This window comes from Octodon degus, unplaced genomic scaffold (genome assembly GCF_000260255.1).
Source record: "Octodon degus isolate 3935 unplaced genomic scaffold, OctDeg1.0 scaffold00036, whole genome shotgun sequence".
Taxonomy (NCBI): domain Eukaryota; kingdom Metazoa; phylum Chordata; class Mammalia; order Rodentia; family Octodontidae; genus Octodon; species Octodon degus.
This window is the reverse complement of record NW_004524612.1, coordinates 16505216-16521595: the sequence shown is the minus strand read 5'-3', so window position 1 is coordinate 16521595 and position 16380 is coordinate 16505216. Positions and strand designations below refer to the sequence as shown.

The 16380-nt window shown below is 43.6% G+C and overlaps 1 protein-coding gene across 1 annotated transcript in view; it reads right to left on the bottom strand.

Moving 5' to 3' along the window:
• The window catches only part of Mtmr9 (myotubularin related protein 9), a 56010-nt gene that overhangs the window by 12779 nt on the left and 26851 nt on the right, over window positions 1-16380 (bottom strand). The window contains exons 2-7 of the mRNA XM_004630709.3: window positions 15807-15915; window positions 7834-7959; window positions 5656-5829; window positions 3263-3480; window positions 2103-2264; window positions 587-728 (exon numbers count right to left, since the gene is read on the bottom strand). Coding sequence (XP_004630766.1) covers window positions 587-728; window positions 2103-2264; window positions 3263-3480; window positions 5656-5829; window positions 7834-7959; window positions 15807-15915 — 931 coding nt within the window. The remainder of the gene's footprint in view (window positions 1-586; window positions 729-2102; window positions 2265-3262; window positions 3481-5655; window positions 5830-7833; window positions 7960-15806; window positions 15916-16380) is intronic.

The window sequence follows — 16380 nt, the reverse complement described above, 5'->3', positions numbered from 1 at the left end:
TAAATAAATAAATAAATTAAGCAAAGGAAATAATCAACAGAACAAAAGCTTACAGAATGGGAGTCTAGGCCAGAGTATATAAGCAGATAGTTTAAATCTCTAGAATTCTTTTATGTTTCCTATACACCTTACACATGGGTTTTTGTTGTTTTTGTATCAGGAATCAAACTCAGAACTTTGAGCCTGGTAGGCAGGTGCTGTGCTGCTGAGCTATATTCCTGGCCCTACACATAGCTTGAAGGGGCTTCTGCACAATATCCTTAGTGCATCTGTATACGACTGTAACATGGAACACGGGGTCAGACACTTTCAGATCTTCGAGCACTCTGTGTTTTCAGAATGAGAACACTCAGCCTGTTATCACTAACAAGCCATTTGAGTGAACAACGTGCTACATAAACAATAGGAGTAAGGAGCGATCTAGACATTGACAGGTAGCAAAGATCATAAACATTTAACTTCTGGCCCACAGAAAGTTAGACATGCAATTTAACATTTTCCACCCATCTCACATGATGCCAGCTGCCACCAACCAGGAAGACTACACCGAGATGCGGCTCCTCCTTCCACCAGCAGCTTTTCTCACCTGGAGCCACTCTCTCTCTATCAATGCCTCAAAGCCCCGGATGGTCCTGCTTCTCGGTTCCAGGATGATCTGGGCCAGAGAAGTCACCTGCAGCGTGGAGTCCGTTCCTTCTGTCCCGTGGATCAATACAGATGCACCTTCCCTGGTAAGAGAATCCAAAGCACACATGGGATGCTCCTGACCAGAACATGTACTGAGTACAGTGTTTCAGTCTCATGCCTGTAACCTGCCAGGTAGGAGCTGGAGCCCATGTGCGGCAGTGAACAGACAGAGATTGACTTGGGAAAAGATAAGACTATAGCACGTTCCACATTTCACATGGTAAAAATCTCACTCAGTTATAACAAATTTTATAGCATTTTCCTGCTAAATTTTCCATTTCTTAAAAACCAGTCAAAAGCAATTCTTGTCAGAAGAAAGAACAACAGTTCTTGTCGCAGCAGGCGCTTAACTTTCCTGTTTCAATAGCAGCACCATCAGTCTGCATTACCGATCCCTTCCCTCCCCCATGGAACCCTGGTCTTTGGTTTCAAACGTGTTGCTAGGTAAATGAGCTCCACCTACAGTAAACAGCAGTGACAGCCTGGCAGTACTGACCCCAAGGCTCCCTGCCCGTTCTTGCTGCTGTGGCTGACTTAGATCATGAACTCCATGACCATGAAATTTCACACACGTTTCCATCACGTGGAAGCACCAACAGAGTAAGTTATGGTGACAAAGAAAAGTGCTACCCAACTAGGAGGGGACAATGCTTACACCTACTGATGGTTTCAACGGAAATTCCCTTATTAAAAGGGGCATTCTAAGCTCCTGCAACAGTCTCTACCAAGGCCCTGCTCTGTTCAAGTCTTCCGCCTCCAGCCTCCAGGGTCAGCAACCTTGAACTGAGTGAACGTAACAGAATCACTTCCCATCTGTGACACCACGATCATCATGTTTCCTCCACCTGAGACCCGGATCTAAGCACACACCAAGAGGGCTGGAATAAGGTATCTGAGAGACCAGAAAAGCTCCTGAGGCTGTGTGACGAAGCCACATCCCTTCTATGGGCCACAGTGCGGAGGCAAGTTTGGTTCTCTAAGAAGAAATAAGAACACTTCCTTTGATTCTTGCTCACTGTATAAGAAATGGAAAATTGGTGACTTCATAATATAAGGATTTTAGAGCAAGAAATAGGTCCCTTAGTAACTTTAATACATTTTGCCAGGGCCGGGGAGATGGCTCAGTAGAGTAAGTGCTTGCCTGGCAAGCACAAGGGTCTGGGTTCAATCCCTGGTTCTGCCAAAAAAAAAAAAATTGTTTTTCTATAGAAGACATGTATATACACATGGTGCATTCTTTCAAAAAAACATTAATGACTAATGCCAGGTTCAATGATTATCCCTCACTTACACAGTAATTTTTAAAATGACCCGAAGGTAATTACATGATAGGCATAGACTGTGAACATGAGTCTGGGTAAACATAAAGCCTGGTGACGGGTGTGTCCCGCTCAGTGAGGCTGGCCACACCATACCTGTCAATGCACTGCGCCGCAAGGCAGGCGGCGGTCAGGATCTCTGTGACATGGCTCAGCCAGTTGGAGGCCTCCAGCTTCCCGAGCCAGCGGTCCATGTTATGCGTCTGGTCATTGCAAGCTTCCACGAGTTTGATCAAGCTGTCCTGAAGAACGTGGTATCTTTTAAAAGCAAGAAAGGGAAAATAAAAAGTAAATAAAAGAAAATATAAAATATCTACAGACAACAGTGGTTCAAAATAGTATTACTCAGTGAATTGAAGATTAACCATTGAAAAAATAAAGGCTGCTGCAAAGATGCCGCAAATGGCCCTCATCCATGTCAGGTGTGCTCCTCTGCACAGCGAGACCCAGCTGACAGTAGGGCAGCGCGCTCTGGGACGGGCCCTGAGACGGTGGTGCCCCAGCCTCACCACACCTGGCAGGACAGCTGCGAGTCCTCAGGGACACACGCCCTGCTCCGACCCACTGCCCTCAGCTTGGACTCGGACCCTGGTTGCACTCACTGAACATGGAACCAGAGGTGGTGGAGATGAAGCAAATGGGATGAGAAAATCGGTGGGAATGGAGAGAAGGTAAAGCTCCGAGTTTTTTACCTTAGGAAGATTATGTGTAGCAAATCTGTTCTATCTGCCTGGCAGCCCCTGACCTACACACAGAGGAGCAGAGGCAGTGCTGCTGGGTCTGAGGGTCAAAGAAAAGGAGTGCTATTTACTGACTCAAAGCCAACCCAGCTGTCCAAGGGAAATTTTGGTTTTGGTGCTTTTGTTCTTGTTTTGTTTGTTGCTTACCTTTAAAATATAATAAGAAAGTTAGTCTTTTAAAACAATAATCAAAATTGACAAACATTTAGCTAAGGATACAGATTTGCAGTCACTCCGGCAGAGTAAGTTTGGCAGACCTACAACATAGTGTCTATAGTTGGAAACAATGTACCATGTACTCAAAACTGCTACAGCCAGGCATGGTGGTACACACTGGTGATTCCAGCCCTAGGGAGGCTGAGGCAGGAGGATCCCTGAGTTTGAGGCCAGCCTAGGCTGCACAGTGAGCTCAAAGCCAGCCTGAGCCGGGGAGACAGCTCAGTGGCACAGTGTCTGCCTGGCAAGCATAAGGTTGTGAGTTTGATTCCTGGTACCTAAAAAAACGGAAGGCCTCACCTCTCAATGGATTTATGGATTCGCCGCCACTGGGGATAATGAGCTTCCTGCTCAAAGCCGCCTCCTTTGGCTCTCGCTTGCTGGGCCACATTCAGAGACCGCGTGTCCACGATGTAACCCCGCTTGCCCGGCTTGAGGGTCGCGTTTATCAACTTCTCGTCTTCCTTGCACCTTCTCCCGTTGGTGCCTGTGAGAGGCTGGCCGCTCCGCATAATTACCTGGAAGCACAACACCCTGATAGCTCAGCAGCAGCTGCTATTACAATTCCTGGAAACATAAAGGGAGCAAAGGAGCCTGAAAACAGCCACGTGTCCATGTGGGGGGCTCTGCGCACAGAAGCAAGGGTTTACATGCAGTGATAACAGTAACTAGAAAGCAAAGAGAAGCCTTGCACTTTTCCACGACTTTTGATCCTGCTCTCTCAAAATATTTTCACAAAAGAAATTGTATCCTATCTTTACGATGAAGCATTACAATTCAGCTAGCCCATGAATGGGACACCTAGTAGACCTGCCCTGTAATGAAGACAGTGATGGCCTTGATTTTGTGAGAGAGTGAATGACTTCATTCCAAATAAACAGACCTCTGCAAACAGAGGACTAGCTCTGAAAAGCTGTCTGCTGGCTGAGCAGTGTCAGACAACTGAATCCCAGCGACCCTGGGGACTTAGGCAGGAAGATGGCAAGTTTAAGACGAACCTGGGCAATTTGGCGAGATCCTGCATCAAAAGTAAATTTTAAAAAGACCTGGGGAGAGTGGAGAGATAGCTCAGTAGAATAACTGCTTGCCTGGCAAGTGCAAGGACCTGAGTTCAGTCCCCAGTTCTGCAAATAAATAAATAAATAAACAAATAAAATAAAAAGGGTTGGGTTGTCCTAGGTTCAAGGTCCTAGGCTCAATTCCTAGTATTGGAAGCAAGGAGTGTGTGTGTGTGTCTGTGGGGGGGATTAAAAAGCCAACTTTTTGTAAAAAAAAAAAAAAAAAAAAGTTTGTTTACATTAGTGAACAGCGGTAGACAGGGTTCTTCTAGCAGGTGCCCCCTGCCCCTTTCTACCTTGAAGGGATCTTAGCAGCAGAAGAGCCTGACAGCTGGCACAGGGCGAAGTGACCACGGATGGCTGTCGCCTAGGAGACTTCACCTGCATACAAGCCAGCCCTGGCTGCAGTGTCCACCTCCCAGCCTTGTGCACAGCCTACCTCTGTCCGCCAGAAGCCAGTGCCTCCTGCTGCTAAGCCCTGCCCGAGGCTCAGCCATCCTGCCGTCTGTGAGCCTCACAGCCCTGTGCTCAGACACATGACAAACCTTCTAGCTTCTTTTCCTACTTGACAGACTAACATCATGGAATCTTTGGGAAAAAGAGTACACATGAGACTTCCCTCCAACTTCAACTGCATATACATATAGTTGGATGGTTTTTCAAGAATTATAAAGAGGAAAGGCTCCAAGCACAAATTAAAAGGTTGGTTGGGAATAACATTCTGGAAACCTGCTTGTCTGGTACTGATTCTCTAGGGACTGAACCCCTGCCATCCTTTTCTGTGTCCCAGGACTTAACCACTTGTCTCAAAAGACCACCTGTATCTTGTAAAAGGTTTGCTTTAAAACTTTTCTCAAGAAATTGTTATTTATCATACTAATCTCTTCCCTGGTGAATGGTTTAGAGTTATTTCATAGCAGCAAATTTTTAAAAACATGTTTAGACTAAATAGTCCCTTTTCTGCCTAGTATTTGGGGAAAGGAAAATGGAAAACAGGTACAAGTAGTCATGAATTTATTACTGGCCTCAAAAATGAGAGGCAGAATTTACTGACTGGGAGGAAATGAAAGGGGAAGTAACTTAGAAACTACTTTGAAAACCAATACCTACGCCTTTCCTACTCCCAAGCCTTTCCTACTCCCAACTTCCGTGTCCAGATACGTCAATAAACAACAGGTACCATCTCCTCTCTTGAAAATAAGAATAGCCGCTCAGACGACCTTCTATGGAGACTTGGTGAGAACAGCTACAGTACCTCCCCTTAGCCTGGGCAGAGAAATGCTTCATTTTTTTTTCCTTTACAATGTTGATGCAGGCATCAAATCAACACTAGTTTTCTTTGCACTGCATCCTGAAGGCAAATCTATCTTGGCTTTCCTAAGGCTGAGGAGCTGATGGAAAGAACCCCTGGTGGAAGGGCTGGGGAGATAGCTCAGTAGGATAAGCGCCTGCTTGGCAAGTGGCAAGGGCCTGAGTTCAATTCCTGGTTCTGAAAAAAAAAAAAAAAAAAAAAAGAACCCCTGGTGGGAGACTTGCACAATCAGTTTAGGGAACAGGCAGGCAGAACAAGGAGACATTCCTAAAAGACCCCCATGCAAGCTTCTCAAAGCTTGGGCAGTAGTTCTGCACACTTACCATTCCATTCTTTTTGTGATAATAGCTTAGCACTGGGAAGCGCCCTCCATGCCGAAACGTAGCTACCTTCCGAAGAGCTTCATCATCGATGGTTTTGGGCACTATGACAATTGGTGGGTATGAAGGACAGACAGCAAATTCCTTATTGACATAGCTTAGCCGCCATTCATTGGTCTGGAAAACATAACACACTTCAAAGCTAAGCAAGTATCTTAATGTCACCAAATAATCTGAGAGGACATTTTCACAAATGCAGAAGCCATGTCCTAGGAATCCAATTGTAAGGTCCATACTCTACACAAAATACCTCCAGAAACAAGGAGCTCAGCTCTTGAATGGCAGCTTCCCGCACATTTAGGGATAACCAGTTCCTAGAAAGTTCTTCCTCACGCTGCACAAAGCCTGTGGCTCTGCAACTTCCTCTATCAGTTTTTTTTTTTAAACCATGATTTCAGACAATAACGCTCCAGTTCCGTATTTCACGTAACACTGCATTACATGTGTGACAGTTATTTCCCTGGAAATCCTCCATTTGCCAAGGTGACTACACCAAGTTTATCCGTGATTACCGTGGCCAAACTCATCCTATATGTCCTTTTCTGGGTGCATGCAGTTTGTTAGTGGCCATCTTAAAACAGCACAGCAGGAGTGTGATACTCCAGATAAAGTTACGCAGAATACACGGAAACAGAGCTACAACTTACATCAAGTAAGGTTGGTAACATTTTTCTTAAATATTACATCTTATTCCTTTATTATCTACCCACGTCTCTAACCTCTCATCTAATCACACGTCTTTCCAAGATATTAACTGAGAAATGAGACTGGCTAATGTTAACTTTCAGTTAGTGCACAGTGCAAGGGGCTGACCTGCAGGACAGCTTGAAGACTCAAGGACTAGATCACTTTCAAAGCTCACTCCAAGCTGGATCATGGGCAGGTCATCTGTACAAACACTTTTTAGCTACCAAGCAAGTCACCCAGACATCTCCCCTCCTGGTACCCTGACTGCCATCCTTCCACCTAGCAAGTAAGCAAGGACGCCTCTGTAGTAGTTAGTACATAGTAGCTGTAAGCACCCTGCACTTGAGAATGCTTACAATGCAGTTTGGAAGGTCAAAAATTCCCCTACTGATATAAATATAGGTGCTAGTTTGTGAGCTGCATAGCAGTGCTCCTTAGTGAGATGTAAAGTTCTCTTTCCTTTTTTATTTGGCTGCTGAGGCCAGCTTTGCTCCTTAAATCCCACGTCACCTTGGTCCTGACCTCGATTCCCTCAGTACTCACTTATACAGTGGGGGAATTTAAGTATGATTGAAGAAGGAAGCAAAACATGGGCAAAACCAGGAAGACCTGGTTGTAGCAACCGCGCACAGCAATCCAAATTATAAACACAGCCGCTGTAAGCTCAGAAATGCTGGATGGTTCTCTACTGCTCTCTCAGGCACACTGTGGACTCAGTACACTTTTCAGGGATGGCTTAGAACCCATTACTACAAATAAAACTATTTCTACAGAGACATTTTAAAATATCTGTTATGGTTTGGGTCTACTTGTTCCCCCAGTGCCTCATGTAGTCATTGGGGCTGGCTTCTAGAGATTGCGATTAATTCATCCAGTGCTGAGATTATGGGTGTGAGTATTACACTCGCGGGTAGCCTAAATGCTATATAAAGAATGGTAAGAGGCTTGCTTTCTGCCTCTGCAGCTGCCGCTGCTCCTTCCTTTTTGTTCTTGCTGTTTTGCTGTTTTCTGCTGCCCTCTGCCATGTGCCACTCTGCCTTGGAGCCAGCTGACTATGGACTGAAACCTCCACAAACTGTGAGTTCCATAAACCTTTCTTTCTTTAATTTTGGGTGTTGGGAATTTGTCCCAGCAATGAGAAGAGTAACTGAGACAATACCCAGCAACTAACATGCAGTTTGAAGATCTTAATTGCCAAAGTTTATAAAGTAATACTTGGCATATATCGGTCTAACAGAAGACAAAGCATCTGACTGCAGCTCTCACAGGTAATACAACTTCTTTTGGGCACAGAGAAGTCAGCTGCAGCTTTTAGTCTTCAAAGGGAAGTGACTGTTTTCACAAGTAGTATTAGCTGCTGGGCTGTTTCTCATTACTGTGAGCAATGCTCAACGCTATGGACTCAAGAACCCATAGTCCCCAAATGTCACTCACGGCAGAAGAGTAGAGTTCAAACTCTTGCTCAGGAAGGAAGGAATGCCAGCCGTCCTCTATCACCTCAAACATCGGCCGGTAGAAGAAGGGGTACATCAGGGTGATGGAGTCCAGGGTGGACAGGGCCTGCAGGCAGAAAGAGACACAGCACAGCACACCGTCAAGCACAATCTCACTGACCGGGTGGTGGCAGACAAGTGGCCTGAGGGTGACGGGCAGGTGATGCTGCCTTCACTGCTCACTCAGTATGGTTACAGTCCTACTGAAGCTCAATTCCATGCTTGTAGTGTTAACAAGTCATCCCACACTTAACATACACTCAACAGGTATTTTCTGAATGAAAAAATGAACCAAGAATGTAGACACTCTAGGACAAACATGAAATAATTCCTCTTGGCACAATTTAGTAAAACTATTAAAAAAGGGGGGGGGGCAGGGAGATGGCTCAATAGAGTAAGTGCTTCCCTGGACAGTGCAAGGGCCCGAGTTCAATCCTTGGTTCTGAAAAAAAAAAAAAAAAAAGGCCCCAGAATGTCTGGGGATCAGAGTACCAAGTTTTTGGCTACTTATATAGCTAATCCATTGTTAGCTATATAAATTAATGAAGCAAGTTATGTGTAATTGGTGCCTGTTAGTAACTGTACGACCATGTGGGCCGCAGTCAGGTTGTGGGACTCAAGCTCCAATCCCAGCCGTGCAATGGTGGCTCAGTCATGTCCCCTCCCTTTGCCTCTGAGACCAACTGTACAATGGAGGAAGTAACTATACCTTCCTCATGGAGTGCAGGGAGCAGGAAGAGTGATGTTGTACTCAGCTGAACAGTGTCCAACACAGAGCAGGGCTGAAAGGACATGGAGCTGTCACTGGGTGTGCACAGCAGAGACCACATCAACATCGTGCCCCTCCCACTGCATGACCCGTGGGCTGGCTCTCAGATGCGCCTCACACTACACCTTGCATGCTCAGGCCAGGCCATGACTCTGTGGTCCCCACACAGGCATAGATTTATCTGAAATTTATGTGAATTCTGGGTGACAAGCCGGGAAAACCTGATAGAGAGACAGAGCATCTTCTTTCAACCGGTAGTCACCTGGCGGGAGGAGGGGAGACCAGAAAAAGTATTTCTACAGCTGGAAAAAAGAAGATGCTTACTCCAAGTAGCGTCATTCAAGCTTCAATAATGATGAACACACTCTCCAGGAGTGGGGAAAGGCAACAGCTTGGCTTTAGAGGTGAGGATCTATGCATATCCTAACTTTTTTTTTTTTTTTTTGGCAGAACTGGGGATTGAACTCAGGCCCTTGCGCTTGCCAGGGAAGCATTTATTCTATTGAGCTATCTCCCCGGCCTCACACCCCAACTTCTGAGGGAAGTCCTGTCCCCATATGTGACAGCAGTGCCAGTTCACAGAAGGACATGCCAGTGACTTACTCAAGAGCAGGTTAGACATGCAGGTCAGCAGTTTAGCAAAAATCCTGACCCACAGTTATTTTTCTGTCTGTGCATATGTCCTAAACTTCCCCAACAAAGCTCATAGGACAGAAAACAGAGACCTGGCTGTAAAGCCGAGGAGATAGCTCAGAGGCATAAGTGCCTGTCTGGCAAGTGCAAGGTCCTGTGTTTGATCCCCAACACCAAAAAAAGTCTGTTCAGAGGCCTGGCTGTATAATACATTATGTATACCCAGTATCTTTAGCTGTATAATCCATTATGTACACCCAGTATCTTTAGCTACCCAGTCTTTTCTTTACAACACATTAATAAAAAAAGAGCTGAAACATGTCAATTTCAAAAGGCAGCTGAAACTAGAGGAAAAAGCTGTATTAGACTTCTTGCTACTAAGTACCAAGCACTTGCTGATTACGCTTTCAATAGGAGTCTCCACGTGGCAACAGCATATTCAGAGATGCATGAACCCCACATTACAGAGAAGGGCTCAGAGCAGAGCAACCCTGCGCACTTGTATCCTATCTACTCAGGAAGTTTAGGCAGGAGGATCTCAAGTTCAAGGCCAGCTGGGCCAGTTACCAAGACTGTCTTAAAAGAAAAAAATGGCTGGAGCTATGGTTTCTATACAACGGGTCACTTGTAAAGAGCTTTGGTAACACACACAGCTGCATGGACAGTTGACAAGCATGGAGGAGAGCAATGAACTAAATGGGTGATGTTCCCGGTCCTCTTCCTTCACCACCGGCAACACCTGCAACGCCCACAGCGGGCGTCTCACAGACCATGTTCACAGAGTGAGGACAGGTGCCCAGAGGGGGAAGGAGAACCCAGCCTCGTTCAGGAACACACGCACCCACGAGCTCCTCCCACCCAGCGGGACATTATTTCCATTTAACAATGTAGAAGCTGCAATGTTTTCTCACTCATGCTGGCAAATTTGGCCAAATCAATACCACACACTACTTCCGAACAACAGCTGTGTGCAATAAACAGCTCAATCATCTCATTCCTTAAGTGAAATTTAGCAAAGGGAGAAAGGAGAAAGTTATGTGCCATTCACTGGGTACTACAACAGCTGTTCCTACGTCTTTATTCTTTTCTTTTTTTCTTTCTTTTTTTTTTTTTTTTTTTTGGTACCAGGGATCAACGCAGGACCTTACACTTGTCAGGAAGGCACTTATGCTGCTGAGCTGTCTCCCCGGCCCTCCTACTTCTCTATTCTTGTTTCAAAGCCAAACAAATCCTAGGGTCAGAGTCTCTGAGTTTCCTCCCTCCCTCTGTGAGTGCTGACCACCGAAATCAGAGCCTTGCCTTGCATGCACTATGCAAGCGCGCTGCTGCTGCGTCACACCCCATCCCCACCCCAGCTCCAGGATTGAGCCCACGGTCTCTGCACTGAGCTACCACTCATCTTTGTTTTCAGCACAGTCTCACAAGGTGGCTGTGTCACGCAGGTTGGACTTGAACCTGTGGTCCTGCTGCCTGAGCCCTGCCAAGGGCCAGGATTATAGGTGTATACCACCATGCCTGGCCTCTCTCCATCCTTGTATCAGCTAAACCCATAGCTTGTTGTTGTTGTGGTGGTTGGCATAAGATGAGTCAGCTGCCTTGAGATACAAACAATGTGTCTCTATAATTGTCTAAAAACTACTGTAAACACCCAGATATTTGATATAATCTAGTGATATTGACTGAAAACAAGGCAACTTGAAATTTGGCTATATAGCACAACAGCTAACAACAGGAAGAAAACAGTGTGAGCTCTTCAACTGAATATTTAAACTATCCAAGTGAAATTTTGATTACTTGTGATATGAAACAGTGTTCAATACCCTTTATTTTATTTTAATTTTAATTTTTTGTATTTTAGGGAAGGGTCTACAGGGTGTACAGGGTCTCACTACTAGATGGGACTTGTAGTGATCCTCCTGTTTACGGCCTCCCAAGAGCTGGGATTACAGGCGCGAGCCACCACACCCAGTCTCAATCACTGTCTCAGCATGCCCGGGGGCGGGGCCGGCATGGCAGGCCAGGGGTCAAACTCCCAGCCCCTGCACCTGCTTGCAGGTTTTAATCTGCTGAGCTATTTGGCCAGCTCTTTTTTTTTTGGTTTTTTAATATTCTTTTCTTTAATACAAAGCAAATATATCCTGTTGCAAAAAAATATGATTAAAGACAAACATAAAAGTACAATTCACTAAAATACAAAGACCACAACTAGTGGTGGAAGTGACTGGCTTTGGTCAAGGAGACCTGCTGCGCAGGATATGGAGATACAATTGAATGGACAGTGGGGGCAATAGCCGAGGTGCTACATTTTATGTCATGTGATTATTTTTGCTACAAAGTCTCACCATAAAATTGTGCCAAATAACAAAAGAACATCAAGTGTTACCTAGTATTCATAAGTATTAAAATAGTAAATTGTGTGTTACATGGGAGCTTTGCTATAAAGTATTACTATAAAACTGTACCAAGTAAATGACAGAAGGCACTCAAAATTTGCTGTTTTATACTAAGCATTCTACATACAGTGACTAATAAAATTGTAATGTCCTCGCTTTATAAAAAGTGGGAAACTAATTGCCAGAGAGGACAAGTGCTTCATCTATAGGCACAAGCAGGTGGTAAAATCAAGCATTAAAGTACCAGTATAGTGATCACACAGCATTAATAGTACTTCCAGTCATATTCTGTGAGGGCGGAATCCACCACAAAAGATAAGACTAGTACAGTACACTCAAGGAAAACACCTGACTCTCAGTGTCTGCAAAGCCCTGAGTCTCAGGAAAGAATGAGCCTCTGGGGGCTTCCACATCCTCCCAGTAAATGCCCACTAGGACGGGACCAAAAGCACTTCTGACTGTATTTATTTATTGGATTAAAATTCCACAGAATATATTATTTGAACAAGTCCATTGGAGAAGAAAAAAAATGTTCACAACCTGTTTTTGGCACAGAGGGAAATACCAAGATTTATACAGTAAACAGGAAGTGTCAAACAAAACTTTCAGGTTTCTCCTAAGAGCCTTTTTACCAAACTCTCTAATGGTTTTTGCAAATTAATATTCATAGACATTCACATGAAACCATATCTTCTTTTGGACCAATATGGATTCATGAAACTTATAATGTCATTGGAATCCAATTATATGGAATTTTAAACATTTCATGGAATTAGGGTTACTCATACAAAACAAGTAATACTAAGAACTGGTAAAGTAAAAAATAATAAAAATAAAAGTCCTATTATATATATATAAAAGGGAATCAACGAGATACTTTTTCTACCAGTCTTCAGTATACTAAGAGAATATCACCAAATATCCAGTGAAGAACCATAGAAGCCACTGAGTCAGAATATAACTTTTCTTTGCCATCATATTTTACCTCCAAAAAAATGCATTAACATCAAATGGTTCTTGTATACCAAGAATGAACCCACTGAGAAAAAAAATCAGAAAAACAACTCTATTAATAATAGCTTTTAAAAAATCAAATATCTATGAATCAACATGAACCAAGGAAGTACAAAACCTCTACAGTAAAAATTATAGAACACTATAAAAAGAAGTTGAAGTGCTGTGCCAGCCCCACCCCCAGGGCACGCTGAGAAGGTGATTGAGACTGGGCGTGGTGGCACATGCCTGTAATCCCAGCACTTGGGAGGCTGAAAAGAGGAGAATCACTATGAGTCGGATCTACTCAGTGAGACCCTGTAGACCCTGCAGAACCTGTACCAAATACCTTAAAAACAAACGAACAAACAAAACAAAAATAAACAAATCAAAGACATTAGAAAATGGAAAGGCTTCCTTTGTGCATGGGCTACAAGAATTAATACTGTGGGCTAGTGAGAAGGCTCAGTGGTCTAAAGCACCTACTTAGAACAAGCTCAGGAAAGCACAGGGACCGCGGTTCAACCCCCAGCACCACATGCCAGCCAGCCCGCCCCCTGGTGGGCTGAGCTGGCCACACACACACAAAATAAATAAATAAATACATAAATACATAAATAAAAGAATTAATACTGTGAAGATAGTCCTATTGCTGAGTATGGTGGCGCACACCTGTAATCCCAGCACTTGGGAGGCTGAGGCAAGAGGATCTTCATGAGTTTGAGACTAGCCTGGGCTACAAAGTGAGTTTAAGGCCAGCCTGAACTGCATAGTGAGGCCCTGTCTCAAAAAGAATGAAGATAGCCATGTTTCCAAAAGCATCCACAGATCCACTGTGATTTCTATTAAACTATCAGCAACATTTGTCACAGAACTAGTAAAACAACTTGTCCTAAAATTCATAAGAAATTTGAAAAACATCCAGCATAACCAAAGCAATTCTAAGCAAAAATAGCAATGCCAGAGACATCGCAACACCAGTTACTGCATTATATTATAAAGCCATAGAAACAAAAACAGACATAGGCTGATAGACCTCATTCAACAGCCTACCTGGTTAATAACCATTTGGACTTTTTATTCTTATTTTTATTTTTTATGTATTTAGTACAGGTTCTCACTATGCAGCTTGGACTCATAGTGATCTTCCTGTTTTCAGCCTCCCCAAGGCTGGGATTACAGGCATCCACACCATGCCTGGTCTCAGTGGCCGGATCAGCGTGCCCAGGGGCAAGGCCAGCCTGGCATGTGCGGCAGGGGATCACACCCTGGTTCCTGTGCTTGCCTAAGCAGGCGCTTAGTCCACTGAGCTGTCTTGCCAGCCCTGACTGCTTGGACTTAACAACTGAGGTGTGCTACCTAGTCTTTTGACCTGCTGCCTGTTCTTTTGTACAGTTCTGTATATATACCCTGTACATAGCGCCTTAATTTTTTTGATACAGCATACATTGTTTATACAGTACTGATTTTGCTGATTTATATAGTGTTGTACTTTAATGTTCCATTACACATTATACTACTTCATGTAAGAGTTATGTGAATAAAAGCAAAGTCATCAAGCTGGCATTTCCTTTGGCCATTTTATTGTTCAAAGGAGCCAAAAACACACACAAGGGAAAAGGCAGCCTCTTTAAAATGGTACTAGGAAAACATACAGAAGATTGAAAAAGCATCTCTCTGGGCCTGTATTAAAATAAAACCAAAATGGATCGAAGACCTAGATATAAAAGCAAAGAACTGGCTGGGGAGATAGCTCGGTAGAATGAGCGCTTGCCTGGCAAGCACAAGGTCCTGAGTTCAATCCCCGGTTCTGCCAAAGGAAAAAAAAAAAAGCAAAAAACTTTAAAACATACACCAGTGGAATCACTTGAAGGAACAAATACAGGCAGATGTTTCCTGAACAGAACTGCAATAGCACAGGAAATATCAGGAATTAATAAATGGGACACCAAATTTCAAACCCTCTACATAAAGAAAGGAAACAATCTAAAGTTAAGAGACAGTCTACAGAATGGGAAAAATACTTTTCCAGTTGCTATTAACAAAGGACTAATATCCAGACTATATAAGAAACTCAAAAATTTAACACCAAAAATCCAAATAGCCCAATCACTCAGTGGGCAAATGAACTGAATAGACAGGTCTCCAAAAAAGTAGCACAAACAGCCAGTAAGTACAGGAAAAATGTTCCATATGGTTAGCTATTACAAAATTGCAAATCAAAACTATTTTGAGAACCCATCTCACCCTACTTAGGCCATAAAGAATACAGAAAACAGCAAATGCTGACCAGGATGCATGGACAAAAAGAACTCTTCTTGTCAGTGGGAATGGCAAACTGGTACAACCACTATGGAAATCAGTGTGGAGAGTCCTCAGACAAACTACAAGCACAGCCCCCATTCATTGCAGCTAACCCTTTCTGGAGTATATTTCCCAAAGAATTAAAGACAGCATACTATAGGATACTGCAATCTACCAGCACTAAACTGTGGAAACAGCCTAGATGCCCACGAACAGATAAACATGTGGTACCTATACACAATGGGCTCTTAACCTGCTAAGTGAAATAAGCCAGACCCAGAATGATGAACTGTGCGTGGTTTCTTCCATGAGGAACCAAGAATGAATGAATGAATGATAGAAACTGGAGGGCAGGATTTTGGAGGTAGAGAAAGGGACACGAGAAGGGAGAGGTGAGGAGAGATTTAAAAATCAAAGGTATGTTAAATTCATGTACCAAATTCCCCAAAGAAATCTCGTCATTCTGTATTACTAACATGTCTTTTTAAAAAAACAAAACAAAGCAGGCTGGTATGATAGCTCAGTGGACTAAAGCACCTGCTTAGGCAGAGTGCAGAGACTGGGGTTCAATCCCTGGCACCACATGAATGCTGGCCCCACCCCTGGGGCGCACTGAGACCTCGATTGAGACTGGGCGTGGTAGAACGTGCCTGTAATCCCAGCACTTGGGAGGCTGAAAACAGGAGGATCGCTACAAGTCTGATCTATGTAGTGAGACCCTGTACACCCTGTACTAAATACTTAAAAAAAAAAGCAAAATAACTTATCATCCCAAACACACACATACACACACACACACACACACACCCCTCCCCCCCTTACCTCAATGGAACTGGCTATATTTAAACATTCTTCCATTCCAGGAATATCCAACTGAATAATTCGAAAATCTTTACATTTTATGATGATTGTACCCAGTGATCCCACAAATCTGTAAGAAAGTACAAATCATGGTTAAGAACACATATAGCTCCAGTTAAATCTGTAATTGATATGCTAAGTACTTGGAGAGGTACTTCTGAAGCACAGGAACAGTTCATCTCAGATGGCACCTACTTTTGAGCATGCAGCAATCCAACAAAAGGCAAATATCTCTTTTGAATACTTAACTATCAGCTTAGAAGCTCTATATTAAACTAAGAAAAACTTTTGAATAAATGCCATATCAAATCGCATATTTTGTATTGGTAAGTGTACAAACTTATTTTTATTTTAGCTGGGATATTGGTTTTGTTCTTGTCTATATTTGTTGTTTTACATTTATACTGATTTTTTTTTTTTTTTTTTTTTTTTTTTTTTTTGCAGAACTGGGGATTGAACTCAGGCCCTTGCGCTAGCCAGAAAAGCGCTTATTCCACTGAGCCATCTCCCCAACCCCTATACTGATTTTTTTTTT